Source organism: Austrofundulus limnaeus, unplaced genomic scaffold (assembly GCF_001266775.1).
Source record: "Austrofundulus limnaeus strain Quisiro unplaced genomic scaffold, Austrofundulus_limnaeus-1.0 Scaffold86, whole genome shotgun sequence".
NCBI classification, from domain to species: domain Eukaryota; kingdom Metazoa; phylum Chordata; class Actinopteri; order Cyprinodontiformes; family Rivulidae; genus Austrofundulus; species Austrofundulus limnaeus.
The window spans coordinates 575,416-591,129 of NW_013952488.1; the positions used below are offsets into that span (position 1 = coordinate 575,416).

At 39.1% G+C, this 15,714-nt stretch overlaps 1 protein-coding gene across 1 annotated transcript in view; it reads left to right on the forward strand.

Annotated features, from left to right (window-relative positions):
• Window positions 1–15,714, forward strand: part of nkain2 (sodium/potassium transporting ATPase interacting 2) — a gene marked incomplete at its 5' end in the record, with an annotated part of 113,491 nt that overhangs the window by 68,080 nt on the left and 29,697 nt on the right. The window contains 1 exon segment of the mRNA XM_014011918.1: window positions 8,332–8,532. Within this exon segment, the coding sequence (XP_013867372.1) occupies window positions 8,332–8,532 (201 nt within the window).

Here is a 15,714-nt window from a genome sequence, read left to right on the forward strand (position 1 = left end):
ATAGAAATAGGGAATTAAAAAAATCAGGAAAATAGAGACAAAAATTAACTTTAGACTAATTGCCCTCTTTCTGGTTTTCCACCATATGATCAGCTGGTGTTTGTGGAATCCTTCAGGACTGGTTRAATGTCTCAGACAGTGCGACTTTATGATTTTTAGGGTTTTACCCTGTTTATATCTACTTGATTTGTTTCTTGGTCTAAATTAAATTTTGTGTATTCTGATTTTTAGATCTGGTTCGAGGCTCCTGTATCTGTTTGGTTTAGTTTCTCCATAGTTGTTTTAAACTTTCTTGATCCTATTTCTAATACATGTCTATTTTGTTGTTAGCTCAACTGCTGTCAATTTAGTAATTATTTTCCCTTTTATATACACAAACTGCCTGATGTCCCTCACTTCCTCTTTAGCAAATACTAGGCTTGTTCCTTGACCTTGGTTCAATTGTGTGTTATTTTAGTTTTCAGCTTTATTAAACATAGGACACGTGTTTTTGTCTGGGGTTATAAATACTTAAGAGCTGTATGTTTTCACTTTTTGACAATTGTATGTAGGTTTCCTATATCTGATGCTGTTCAGGCCAGGGTTGTGGGGGGCTGGTGCCTGTCTCCTGAAATTAACGGGTACACCTGGACAGCCTATTTCAGCCCATTAATGCATTGGAAAAACATACAAACACTGAACTGGGATTTGAACCAAGGATCTTGGCAAAAGTACAAACCAACTTGGTCACATTGTCTTAAATCACATTACAACCAGTTAGTTAGGGATACAAGAATAAAATAAAAAATACAATGAAAGTTATAATTGGCATAGCAAGTCTACAGCTAAAGACATCATGCTTTTATATTATTCCTTTTCACATTTAAAACATTCAGTTGGAGTTTTAATAAAGGGAAACTATAATGCTTTGGTTTGAATTTGTCCTTATTGTAACTCCACAAGTCCCTCATTCACCCCTATTCTGAGGTGTGTCTGAGACCAACTCGTTTTGGTGCTGTCTCTTTAAATGCAAATAAGCCACTTTACACCCCACCCTCCTCCAGGTAACAAAGCGTTACACTCCACCCCATACTTTGATAGCAGAGATACAATTATCTAGCGACACAAACTTTTTTTTATTTACAAATGCATTAAAGTATATCAACAACAGAACACTTGTTCATCTAGTCTTATTTGTTGGAGTCAGAGTCCGACCCAGAGCCAGAGGAGAATGAAGATGATGAACCTGCAGAACCACAGATTCACAAAATTGGTAAGACGTTAGYCCATGATCTTGTTTAGCAGTTCCTACATACTGACATTATTATTCAAARAGACCATAATAGGGAATAAATAAAACTGAACTGAGTGAAAAATATGAGCCAAACAAAATACAAAGAAATCTCCACAGCACCTGGAGAGACTAAATGCAACTTTTCTGCACTCCTAGAGACTCCAAGTACACAACAAAATATATATTAGGGCTAAAATATGAATTTTGCATGATATGTCTCCTTTAAACACTATCCATCAAATCATACAATTAAATTAAATGTGTCATAGCAAATATATGTGTGCCTACATCTATAAATTAGTACAATGTGAAATAAGCTGCGTTTCTCAGTTGGCTTGATGAAAAAATGATTATTTCAACATTTACGTATTAAAGATTGTAACAGCAGAAGGAATAATAGATTTCATATAGCAGTTTTTTTACCTGATAAATGAAATCCGAGCCTCCAGATGGCAACAACTAAAAAAGACAACTGGAGATACAGTACGTGAGGAGTCATTACATGAGCTGCTTTAACACATTTCATCCAATTCATTTCAAAAAACATTCCAGATGTTTGACTGAAATATAACGTTAACATTGTCTATAAATTAAAAAAAAACCATGGTTTGAGCTTAAAGTGGCAACAACTTTGTTCTATTCACACAAAACTCGACTGAAACAGTTTAAATTTTTCTTGAGCTCTTCATTCATCTTCAAGTGTCTCTTTTTGTGGAACATGGATTCCACCTTGGATGGCTGTATATCACTCCAGCTCCTTTAAGTGGATGATCACAGACACTTACGAATGTGCTCATCGTTCCATCAGGCGTTGCTTTTTTTTCTCCACTTCATATAGCGTCACACACTTTTGTCAAAAAATAGACACAAGTTGTGTTCTTAGCTGTTCTGAGTAAATGAGCCAAGCACAAACTCAACACAAGATCAGTCAGTCGGAAGCGGCAGATTTACACTCAGACTGAATAAACCTAAAGAAGTCTTGACTCAACATACAATGGACCCTGCCCTCTTCATGCAAATCTGTCACTCAATTTCTTGGGCAATTGAGTAAGAGTATGAACTTAACACAAAACGTACGGAAATTTGTGTTGTTAGATTATTTTTTTGTTGTAACAATGCTTCTTGGCAAGAAGTCTTACTCATTTGAAAAGCCTGTTAAATTCCTTTTCAGATGATGCCACATTTGTAAGGAACATTGATTTACCGTTATTTTACCAGGCAAGTCCCGTTGAGATCCCATCTCTTTTTCAAGGGCAGCCTGGGCCTGGAGGTAACCTATTGTACATGTTTTGGGGAGTGGAGGAAACCGGAGTACCCGGAGAAAACCCACGCAAGCACGAGGAGACCATGCAAACTCCACACAGAAAGACCCCAGGTTCAGACCGGGGATCGAACCTTCTTGCTGTGGGGCGTCGGTGCTAACCACTGAGCCGTCGTGCATTTGTAGGATGAGCAGTAGAACTGAGTATGTGTGAAAAATTGGCCAAATCTTCTCTGCCTAACAGCTTATTCTCATGTTGCTATTGAGACTTGTTTTGAGCTTCTGCAATCCCCAGGTGCTGCCAATCAGGTGCCCTGTATAAGATTTATAACCCAGAAACGTTCCAACAAAGAATAAATCAACCAAATGTAAATTCCCTTACTTTTTGTGCTGTTTATTGTTGTGATCTTTTGCAGTGTGTTAGAACAGGTCCTTTCTCCCCACATTAAATTATCCCAAACAAACCACAGACTTTGGCATCAGAGGGTTTGGAATTGAATAAGTTGGAGTAATAAACAAGAATGTCAATTTTGAGCCAAAATTATGTTTTAGAATATAAAAAGGGATTTAACTCTTCTAAAGTCATGTTTTGACTACACTACTCTGAACCTTTTTACCCTGGAGCACTGTTACCCGGAACCTTAGAGAGCCAAAATTGCATTGCAGATAGCAGAGGAAATCATGAGCCACAATAACCCAGAAAGTCCAAAAATATAAAGGTAATGTGAAATGGTAGCTTCAGACTGGTTGATGTTACTATGTTGACTGCGTTCAGTTTAGGTACAAGATACATGAAGTTTAAAACACAGGCAGCAAGTCTACAAAAACTCACAGGACTTGTGGTCGCATAGAAGAAACTCCAAAGAACCGTAGAGTGGTTTGAAGACTAGTAATGCCAGSCTGCTGGTGGAGGGATAACCTCAGGAAAATAAAGGAGATTAACGCGGAAGTGATGACCAGCTGAGCGAAGTGACTGGGAACACRTGAGAGTGGGATGTAAGACAGGACTAAATGAGGGGTGTGCTATCCTGGTCTTCAAGGGCAGCTATTCTGCATGTTTTACTTGTTGCCTTGCTCCAACTGATTCAGTGATTGACTAGTTCTGCAGAAGCCTGTTAAKCAACCATTCATTCAAATCAGGTATGTTAGAGCAGAGAAACATTTAAAACATGAGTTAGTAGGCCTCATAAACAGGAATCATAAAATAAACTTAATTAAAATCAAAATACTGTAATCAAACTAGCAAGAAACAGTTCTTTACAATCATATGTTTTTGACGATGCTGCTTCTGTTTTTACCTAGAAATGCAAAGACAAAAAATATTTTTTTCTACGTGTGTTATTTGTTATTATTTTAATTGTTTAAGTAGACTTTGTGGTTCCAGGTATCGTTAAAGTGGCCWCACTTTTCCCTTGTTGACTATAAGGCAATCAGATAATAGACCTTTCTGAAAGGTCTTTTTCCCCCCTCTTCATTCTTTTACCTCCTGGGAGCGGAAGACAAAAGAAAATACGGAGGTGGGAAATTGAGGGGAAATTGAGAGAGAGCAGGAGATGGGCAGGGAGAGGGGCCGGAGGCATGAAGAGAGGAGAGGTGAAGAGGAAGGCAGGGGGAAAACAGATGTGRCTCATTGAAGTGGCTCCAGCCCACAGTCGGAGACAAAGACCTGAGAGCATAAGAGCGTGATCCTAACGCACAGGAAGTTATGGACAGTGTGTAGTTATTGAGTGTGAAAAGGAAATGATGTTTGGAGAACAGTCAGTGAAGGTGTTTAKTAAGAAACTCACGCACAGGCAGAAATATTACCAGAAGACAAAGTTACARACTAAACAACTCATTTATCACCAGCATAGTACCTCAAGATTTTATTTCAAGCTATGGATTCATCTTCTTAGTGGGTTAAGTGCCGCATTGCTATATAAATTCCACCAAATGCAATCAATATATCACTGCCAGGACACAGCTGCAATTTAATTTGTTCGTATTCCACTATTAAATAAGRAGTAATTCCAGCTTTGTCTTTAAATCTATGTACACAACATTTTTCAGTATTAGGAGTATTTGGGGATATGTAACAATAAGCTATGTCTTTAATGTCTATCTGTGACGGTGTTGATTATGTGGGGTTGTTATTTTCCTCTTGTCTTGTAGAAATCTTGTAACCACAGAGACGCTCATCCACACGCACTGTGGAAAGTGCTTTTATAGCTCTTTTTGACCTCTCTTTTCCCAGCCAGTTCTTCCAGCTCTTCTGGGAGGATAGCAAGGCAATCCTAGGCCAAACAAGAGACATAGGCCATGTTTCTATCAAGGTTTTTTAATGCGCATTTCGAAGTGTCGCATCAGAAAAGGTGGATGGAAACGGCTTCATTCGAAAAAACTTCCTCTAATTTGCATCAAAGTTGATACGCTCGCTTGAGGTGATTTTTGGGTTTCTCGAAAAAGAGTTAATGCGCAAAAGGACAGAAGGAAACACATTTGTCGAATAAGTTCTGATGTAGCGAACATTTATCTCACWTGTTGATCAGCTGTTCTGACTGTCTGAATGGTACCGGACCAGTACCAGAGCAACTGCGGCAGGACCCTCCTCCCGCTGTCGGCGTCTTCTCAGTTATTCCCTTAACGTGAAGAGAATTGCATTTTTTTCTACGTCTCCAGACAGCATGTAAAATCGCCAGAACTAGTTGATATGACAGAATAAGTACAACTTTCCCACCAGTAGCAACATGTTCCTGATAACTTCTCTCCATTTTCCTGAGATGCGACTTTTACTTCCTGTTTACTACACGCATGCGTCCAACATAATCGATTTGCTTCAAGCCAGTTGATGGAAACACATCTCATTCGCATTTCTAACTTTTTTTCCTCTTTGCGAAATTTTAAAAATTCGCTCAAAATTTGAATTAAAATTGGACGGAAACACAGTCATAGTCTCTCCAGCGTGTTCTTAGTCTTCCTTTGGKTCTCCTCCCAGTCGAACATGCCTGAAGCACCTCCCTGGGGAGACGTCCAGGAGGCATCCTTACCAGATGCCTGAACCACCTCAGCTGGCTCCTCTCGATGTGGAGGAGCAGCGGCTCTATTCTGAGTCTCTCCTGGAGAACTGAACTCACTCTAAGTGAGAGTCGAGTTACCCTGTGGGGGAAAAAAACTAATTTCAGTCACCTGTATCCATGAACTTGTTCTTTCAGTCACTACCCAAAGTTTGTGACCATATGAGTGGAACACAGACCTGTAAACAGAGAGCTCTGCCTTACAGCTCAGCTCCCTCTGAACCACAACAGACCGGTACAGAGTCCGCAGTACTGCAGAAGCCACACCGATTCATCGATCAATCTTGCACCACTTGTGAAGAAAACCCTAAGATACTTGAACTCTTCAATTTGAGGCAGAACCTCAGGCCTAACCCGGAGAAAACAATCCACCCTTTTTTGACTGAGGACTGTGGACTTACATTAGGAGGAGCTGATTCTCATCCCAGCCACATTACACTCAACTGCGAACTGCTCCAGTTCGAGCTGAAGATCACGGCATAATGACGCCAACAGTACTACATCATCTGTAAATATTAAAGATAGAAATGTTTCTGAAATAAACATATAATAAAATGGCAAAATTGAGCTCAAACACAAATGCTACTGAACAACAACCTTTAAGGCTGGCTTAGAAATTTTCTGCCTCTCTCAATACAGTTTTTACAAGGTAATAGTGTATCTTACCTCAGTAACAACTATACTTTTGACCGCTATCCTGGGCACCTGAGGGAGAAGCTGAGGGGGTTTGACCCAAGTCCCAAAGTGGGGCAAATGAGGGTGGAAGCAGGTGTGGGTGCTTTCTCACCCACATTTTCAGTGGATTCGAACTGGTGACCTGCGGATCACAGGTTTGCCTCCATTTGGTTGAAGTTCTTTTTCGTAGCCCACATTGGGTCTACTGCGGTGAACAGCAGAGAGGCTCGGGCGAATTCTGGTAGATTATTCTTCCTAATCCCATTTTCAGTGCCCTCTCAAACGGAGGAGAGCAGAATTAGCAGCACTGCATCCTGCCTGATACTAATGGCATTTTCCCAAATTCAGCTTTTAACAGTGGATTACATTGGTTTGCCTGCGTGTGTGTGGTCTTTAAAGAGGCTCATTAGAGAAGCACTGATGGATGATACCTTAGTGAAATAATTACCACTCCTTTCCACAGCACCTATTTAAGCGAATTGAGGGTGAAAAAAAAAGAGAGTGAAAACCAGAAAAAAAAGAAACAAAAGCCAGAAGTGGAAGAGTTGCGAGAAAAAGAACAACGTAAAATAAAGAGAAGATATGAAGCAATACAGCGACAGACTGAAGGAGAGTGATGATGAAGAAAGAAATTTGGAGAGATTTCACTCGTTAAAAAGAGGAGCACAACAAGGGGAGATGGCATTAATCAGAGCCCTGTGCTAATGAGGCATTTACTCATTATGCTGAAATAGAGAGAGGCCATAGAAGAAAAAAGACAGGAGGGGGATGAGAAGAAAGATAGACTGCAGTGTAAATTAACAGAAAAAGAGAACGGGGGCAAATAAAGAGGTTTCTGTGGGGAGGTGAAAGAGTCAAGTGTGTTTGAGTTAGAAGATGAAACAGATTTAGAGAGTAGAAACAAAATGTTGGTTATGGATCAAGAGCCGGTTCTCTGTTTGAATTAAAATTTAGAGATTTAGAGATAGCTTTAGACTGAATGACTTTATGAAAATTACAACTTGCTTACGTTTATGGCAATTTTCTTCAGACTRTAATGTTTTTCCCACATTTCAGTAACATAAGATGCAAGACAAAATGACTGTTTTACTATTATAGTACATCATTTTGCTTTCAGCWATCACTTAAAGAGCGTCGAGGCCTTTGTTTTAGCTCATGACAAAGCCTGAGCCAGTGTGATGTATGTTTGTGGTGTCAGCATGACTGCCTCTGGAATAATATATGTCTCTTTTTACTAAATGGAGTTGTTAATATGTGCATTATTTAAACCAGTCATAACTGATTGATTGTCCGTCTTTAAAGCTTTTAGAATAAAAACAAGAAAGAATGGGAGGGTAAGCAAGCACTCTGCTTTGATGTAATAAAATTAATTTGACTGTAAGCAAAAAGAGCAGCTAAACTGGTCACTTCGCATTCTAAATGTGGAGTAATAATGTATATTTGGTGTAAAGGGCAGCTAATTAAAGCCAAATGGCAAAGGGTTAAAAGTTCATGTAAGAAAAATTAAATTCATGGTAAACCTCCTAGTGTTTATCGGGGTAATTGGGTCTGGGTCACGTTAAGTTGGCGTTTATATTTTTAAAAGTACAGCACATTTACAGAAAWGTGCCTCTTCGTTCCCATCGTGTTTCAGCTTCTCCTCTGAAATAAATCAAGGAGAGCAAAAGTTTCACGGCGTCGCCTGAAACCAAAGCTGCAGCATTTCAGCGGCCGACCCTTTCATGAGACCAGRACAGAAAGCTGCTCGTCTTCCTCTGCGGCTGAAAGATTCGACATCTTTTTAAGGGGAAACTCTGAAAACAAGCTCCCCRACTCTCCGTTTCGCTTTCTATTTCATCGTTCTGACCTCTTCTCATTACTCTCTTTTCTTCCTCTCTTAATGTCCGCCTTTTATCTGCGTGGTTCAGATCTAATCCGAGTGAGCCCGCCTCGTTGGAATTCTAAATTTTGCATTTATTTTTAACTCTCATTCAGGTTGGACGGCTGAAACCAGCTCTTGACTTTCAGCGTCGTCTGTCCTCCGTCTGAGGGTGTAATTTAACTCACCCTCTGTCTGTCTGCCTCTGCAGGAGTCTGACCTTGTCCTGACGTTCAACCTGTCCATGCATCGCTCCTGGTGGATGGAGAATGGCCCTGGGTGCCGGGTGACACCCATCACCCCTCCTCCCTCCTGGGCACCCGAGGACCACCGATATATATCTATATCTGGCTGCCTGCTGGACTTTCAGTTCATAGAAGTGGCTCATTCCTCACTGCAGATACTGCTGGCTGTGAGTATTAAATGTTTTATAGACTGCACTGGAACATCAAACTTAAAGTACGCCGTGTGTTGGAGACATGCGCTCTTCAAAGTAATAGAAATAAGCCGCGTTTGCAGGGAGCGCTACCATAAATGCAAAATTACAGAAATAAGGAGACATTTATATTTATTATTTAAACTGTATTCAAAGAGCAGACAAACTCGCTTCGTGTTTTTTCTTGACTATAAAAGCGGTAACTAATCAAAGGTCTGCGGTAATGATGCGAGCGCTGCAGACACAAACAAAAAAAGCCCGACTCTAAATACGTGTCAGGGTCAAAACATTCGAAAAATACATGAATAAAACCTTTTTATGTGTTAAGTAATATGCAATGCATTTAAGCATAATGCACATGTTTGCTTTTGAATGCAATGAATTAAACTTTTAATCACTTACATTGTTTTCAATGTTGCTTCTCATTATGTGCTTTCCTTGTGGACTAATAATGTAAATTTTCTTTCATTAAAGAGAGAGGAAGGCTGATTAAATGAAGCCAAAAATAGTGATTTATCTTCTCAAAAGTTTAACACATAACTTTAGTTTTTGCTGTCACAAGTACCATATTTGACCCGATTTATTGAGACCATTTCATCAGTGGTGTCTGCAACTAATGAAAACGTCTAAACAGCTATATAATTTACTAACAATAATAAGCTAAACAGACCAAAAACTGAAGGAAGACTAATACCGCTAATATTTGAGGTATAAGCATCTGTTCCTTTACGTGTCAGCAAGAAGAGTGTGTTGTGTTAGCACATGGCTTTTACTGTTCAGCACCCCACCACCAAGTCACGGTGTCCGTTTTACAGTCAATAACAAAACTTCAACACAGATGTCAAACAAAACCTGAGAGTATAATGTGACAAAGTAAATCAACACAACTCAAAATGTTTTATAGATCAAAGATAAAAACTTTCATGTCTTGATTAGACGTGAGGTTTGCAGAAATAGTTTGTTTCAGTAAAGCSAGGAGGCGGAGCTACAATTCTACTGAGCTGACTGGAGGGGAGAAAAAGGCAGTGACACATTACAGCATTTAAACTCATGTTTCTGCAAATTTAGTTCCTATATTTCAACATTATTAACACTAAAAGAACAAATACTCGTGTGCCTCGGATTAAAGCAAAGATGTGTCTTCGTTTCACTTTTAAATATTTTGCAACAAACATCCCAGCTGCAAARGATGCTGGGAAAACTTGTAAGAATACATCTTTGTGGATTTTTACATTAGTTTTGAGTGTGGACTTTGGTTTTTCTTGATGTTGTTTTCTTGAATCCTGTGGTAAATGTGGAATTCAGAGCGAAAGGATTCATTCTGTGGAAGACGGACTCCAAACACAGCTGAAACGGCATCGTTGTAGCCTGGTTCAAACCAGACCCTGTCCTTCACTTTGCTTCGTACAAGGGTCTGGACTTGATGCACAGAGAATCGATTTCTTGCAGGAGGCGTGGCCTCTGCTGAAGCATGTATGTGTTGTCGCTGTGACAGAGGCTAAGCTAAGAAGCTAACCGGAAATCGCATGTGCTGTAAACAACCCTACTGAGAGGAGAAATATACCAAGCCGAATGAGACGGCTGTAAATAAGAGCTGCTGCTTTGTCAGACAGATTTAATTAAATTTGGAATCCTTATCAACACGGACTGGCTTCATTCACTTCCTCCACTGCCTATGCTAAACTAACTAGCAGACACTGCACAGAAAATCCACGTCGTTCAGAACTCCGCCTTCTGTTTGCTGATTGGCCCAGGTAAAATAAACTACAAGCAGACACTGCGCAGAAAATTGACGTTCTGTTCTCTGATTGGCCCGGCTAAAAATCTGCCAGTGAAATCCATCTCAATGGGAGAAGTCCCAGACAGAGCAGAGAAGGGAAACTAGAATTGAGCGGAGCTGCGTTGGAAGGCAAGGGCCAGGCTAGCATCGTTGTTGTCTTTTTGAAACCTGTGATTTCAAAATAAAATCCATGTGTATTGTGTGTTTTTGCATATTCTGCATGCTAYATGTTGCAATCTGCTTCCCAAACAGATACATTTTGACATCATTTGTGTGTAAATATACCCATGTAGTTATTAATATAGCTAGGATAATATAGCTTGGACTTCAACAAAATTAGTCTGCCTTTTGTGAATTRTTTTGAAAATGCAGATGTTGTGCTCATTCCTTTTCCTGTTAGTGTGGTGTGATCTTTGTAGATYAACTATGGAAGCCTCTCCGGCGTCCGGCTAAAATAGGATTGAATCTAATTTTGGCAGATCGCCGTCCGCCACCGTGCGAGGGCAGTGTAAATACTCTCATTSGTATTTCATGCGTATTTGCTGCGGAGGTCAGAGCGGAACCACATCCAGTGTAAATTTCTGACTCTGTGGGAACTGCATTGCTTGTTTTTTGCCCATAGCAGAGCATTGTTAAGCATGTCGTTGTTGCATGTAAAACTCAATATCTTTGCATTAATTACATGTTTTCTAAGCTTGTCAGTGGACAAAAACAGTAACACATATTATTTTAGTCGATACGAAGTCTGTTAATAATTTATAAAGTTAATTCAAACGCTCAACAAAAAGTTAGTTCCGCATTTAGCGGGGTTAGCGGATGAGCGGAAATGTGCCCACCATGCATTTATGTATATTTTAGAAAAGCAAATTTTGACTTTGTAATGGATCACATGTTGTTTGCAGGTTTGAGCTGTACATAACAGAATAATACATTTGTGTGCTGTCACTCTGAAATGAGTGTATTCAAGCATCTGATGATCTATACACTTACACTCAGTGGTACATTATGTTTATTGCATTCTTAAGTGCATCACAGCCATGCCGTTATTTTTGTCTGCTATAAACCTGTTGATTTTTGTGGTTTCTTTTTAAGAGTAAATAAAAGTATTGGGGTTCCATTAGGTTTTTGGCCTCATACTCTCATAAACAAGCAACAAGCTGGAAAAGATGCATTAGAAAGCTCAACCCAACTTTCTGCAGTTTTTCCCTCCCTTTCTGTTTCCCAACCTTTCCTTCCTCTCCTGAACTGTCAWACTGTGATAATTAGGAGAATCAGAGCATAGATCAGAAAAAAAGGACCTGACACTTTTATCTCAGTCTTCTCTGTAATACAGCCTCACAAATGCAGATGCAAAAAATAATAATAATAAACAGTTGCATCATGACTGTATGTATGGTTATGTCAGCAGTATTTTTTATTTTGCGGGGGGGGGGGGTCTTTCTTTCTGCATCTTTATCCCTTCTGTGTTCCCTCTCATCATGCGCCCGCTGTCTCTCCCTGTCAATCGATAGTGGTACTTATAGCGTGGCGGAGTGCCAGGCTAACAAACAGCTTTACTACTGTCTCACTGTAATTGGTGTGTTGAAACACTGTCATGCTCCCTGAGCACAAAACTCAACAGTCTGATGGGTTCACCGGCTGACTGGATGGCTGGTTTGAGGTGCTGCACTAAGTGAGGAGTGTGGTTTTTACTGGACTGCAACAGAATTTAAAAAAATGGTTCTAATTTGCTGCTTGGTTCTGTTTTCTGCTATTTTGCAGAAGGAAAATGACGAAAGAGTTGTTCTGTGGGATTGTTGAAAATGATAGAGCTATTAAAAAACAAAAAGTTTCGCTTGAGGACCTGTGTGGACAGTGTGTGGAAGCAGCTGTGGAGTTCTTCCACAGAGCAGGATTTTTGCTCCGGTCTGTGGTCTTCTGGGTACGTGATGGACTAGTTTGTGTCTAACCGGCTGGCTGGCTGTCTGATTCTCCCTGTAGCTTACAGAGTTTGAAGTTTGAAGTTCTGCACCGACACTGACTGCAAACCAAATCTTTTAAATTATTCTACAAAAAAAAAATAAAAAATAAACCCAAGACCATTTTTCCTAGAGAAAAACATGTTTTTAAAAGTCTCATGACTTCTTTATTTGACTTGTCTCATAGTATTTTCTATATTTTTAATAATATATTTACTTGAAACATTACTCTACAAGCTGATTAGTTTCACTGCATCACCATGACAGTAAATTGGTGTTCATTTTAATAATCTGTACTGACATGTAGAGTTCTTAAAGAAAAGTGGGCCACTGCCGTGCGTTCGGGACATCTTTAATCACAGGTTTTTTTTTCACCTGTGGTTTACCTGCTAATAGCACCAGGAAAAGTGCTAATTAAATTAGATTTCATTAAAAAAAGAAGGTAAAAAAAAGACAGACCTTAAGATGAGGCCTCTCTGCTGGCTCAGTGGTGCAGTAATTGCAGTGATTAACCCAAGCGGAGGAACTAATCATTGGAATCACCTGCTGTTGTTTGGAGTATGGAAGAAAACACTCAGTCCTGCACAACACACACTTCCATTATTACAGGTTTGTTTGGTTAAAAAACMTTATCTTTAACTATTGGTTTGCATTTTAGGCATTTTGCCAACACCCAACTCAATGACGGACAAGAGATCAAGCACAAGTCACAATCTATTTAACCAAAAAATGGCTTTGTTGGTTCATACTTTACCAACAGCAAGTAGATAAATAAATATTAAACTGAAGTTTGACAGTATATGAAGGATAACTAAGAATWAAGTCATAAGTTTCCCAGAATACAAAGAAAAAATATACTAGTTTATCCAGCCCCAGAAGTAATACTTTAAAATCATTTTATAGTTTCTCWTTTTGTTGCTGTGTTTTGTGCATTCTCTTCATGACAGTCGGTCAACTATCAAGCCAAACAAATTACATTTGAATTTTTCTGTAATTTTTGTTTTTGATGTGGAAAGAGCAGCAGAGATTCTACTTTAATTATCTTTTTTCTGTATTTCCTCTTCTTAGTTTTCAAATAATTGTATTTTTAGTGAGGGTTTTCTTTTTTTAACTGATTTGCTGGATTGTGATAAAATGCATCTAAAAGAAATAATACGTGAAAAAGTTGCTGATAAAGAATAAGACATAAAAATGAATGGTAATGATGAGTCTTTCTAAATTTGATCATTCTTAATTCTCCTTTACAGTATGTATGCTCTAAATGCTACGTAAAAAGTAATTTGGAAAAGGTAATTTGTTTTTATTTATAGACTAACTTTTTACAGTGAAGCCGTGATTTTCACAGGGGTTACTTTCTTAGAGTAGTACCTGCGAATCGTGAAATAAAAATGCAAATATTGGATACAGTCCTGGGATGGCCTACAGTAGGTTTGGGTGGCATTGTAGTCAGCAGCTGCACAGTACTGTCCAGTAAACTCTTAGTAGGTGGGCAGAGTGTGGGCACAGGGCATGTGTCACTAAAATACACAAAAAACAATATGGAATGTATGTTTTTTTCTTAATATTTTTTATATTTTAAATTTTTTTCATTTTTTGATTACGGAACTGAATTTATGTTAATGTTTATGTTACAAAATTTGGTAAAGATATTGTAAAAAATTACTTTCTTTGACTTTATAACTTTTTATAGATTTACAACTTTTCAGATATTTCATTATGGATAGACTCGCATTCTTCCTGCATGAAAGCCAAACTGGTGAATCTGTTCAAAGAAAGCCCGTTGCTCACTTTGCATCTCTTCAKTTGCAGACAATTCTTACTTCTTAGTTTTGTTATTCCCAATATGATAGAGCAACACAAAAAAATCTAATTTAAAACCAAGCTTTTTTGGATAAAGTTATAGCTGTTTTGGTCAAACCTAGAAAAYAACATTTAGCAGCATATCACACAGTCTAAAAGTTCTCAGGGTGCTCGGATGTCCACTAAGATTGCCAAGCAGTGGCAGCCATTTTGAATCAGGAAGTCCATCCAGTAGTTATGAGATATTTTGTTAAAACCTCGCAAAAATACACACACAGAGGCAAAGACATCATCACCTGCCTTCCATTGTTCCATATGAGGGTTTGATGTTTCTGTCAATAAATGAAGTCAGTTCATAAATGTACACTGCAGAGTTATTATCTTTGCACTAATGGCCACAGATAAGGAGTTATTATTGTGAAAAATTTTGTTTTTATTTTCCTTTTTTTTTTGATGCGAGGTGAATTGTAACTGAACCCTGATTATAATGCAAAGGTACAGGGCCCAGCTGTATCCATAGCAGCGACCCAGATCTTTGTTTTTGTCATTCAAAARTCAGGAAAGAAATAAGAAACAGAACAATACTGGAGAATTGAATGTCAGTCAAGCAAAGCCATCACTGTGCTCCGCCGCACTAATCCCGTATTTACTGAATAAGTTGAACCCCTCTTTGTTTGTTTGTTTCAAGGTAGCCGTAAAACTTCTTAATCAATTAAAAATGACTGTGTACGCCAGAAGAAAACCAACATCTTGTGAAGGAAAGTGAAGCTGACACAGTTTCTATTAACTCTATTTGTTGCTGCTGTAAGATGTGTAGACCCCCCCCCCCACAAACCCCCAACAGTTCAAACAAATTCTCATAGAGTTGATTAGATGTAATCGCTGAAGCATTACAGTGATTTGTTTATTTCTGTTTTTAGTGCTGCTTTTTTTCTAACAAAAATATTTTCATCACAAATGTTTTTTTTTTCCGAGAGAGCGGCAGCGACGGGAAGATGGAGCGGAATGCTGGTTGGAGTTTAGCTGGGCGTGATCTGCCCATAAACAGATTTAATCCAATGGATGTGACACCCTCATCACAGCACAATTCATCTGCGGGGAGATAACACAGCCGTAATGGATTCTTTCATCGCAGACGAATGCGTTCGCCTTCGCGGAGTAATGTATCCAACCCAAACGATCAGCCGCCGCATTAAAACTCGTGACAGGTGAGGGACGTTCAGTTGATCGTCTCGTTACAGCAGCATGTGTCAAAGGGTGGGAGACATCAGGCGGGTCTTGGAGCTAAAAGGAGATGGCTTGATTACAACACTGCAGGACGTGYGTGCTGTTTCTGGTATTCAGTGACTCTGGAGAGATGATGTAAAGAAAGAGAGGTCATTGGTAATTAAGCACGCCTGTGTTTTTTGAGGAGAGAAGGCTAACGCAGATCTGAGCTGACCTGTAGAAAAAGACAAACATCCTTTAAAGTAGACATATGCCTTTTAAATCCTTCCCTTTCACAAATCATTTCATTGGGGTCTTTATAAAGTGGAATTACAATACTTTTACCAGCTACTCTTTCACCACTTTTCCAGTATGTCTCAAAGCAGCTGGGTTTGATACTGTTCCTTTAAAGAC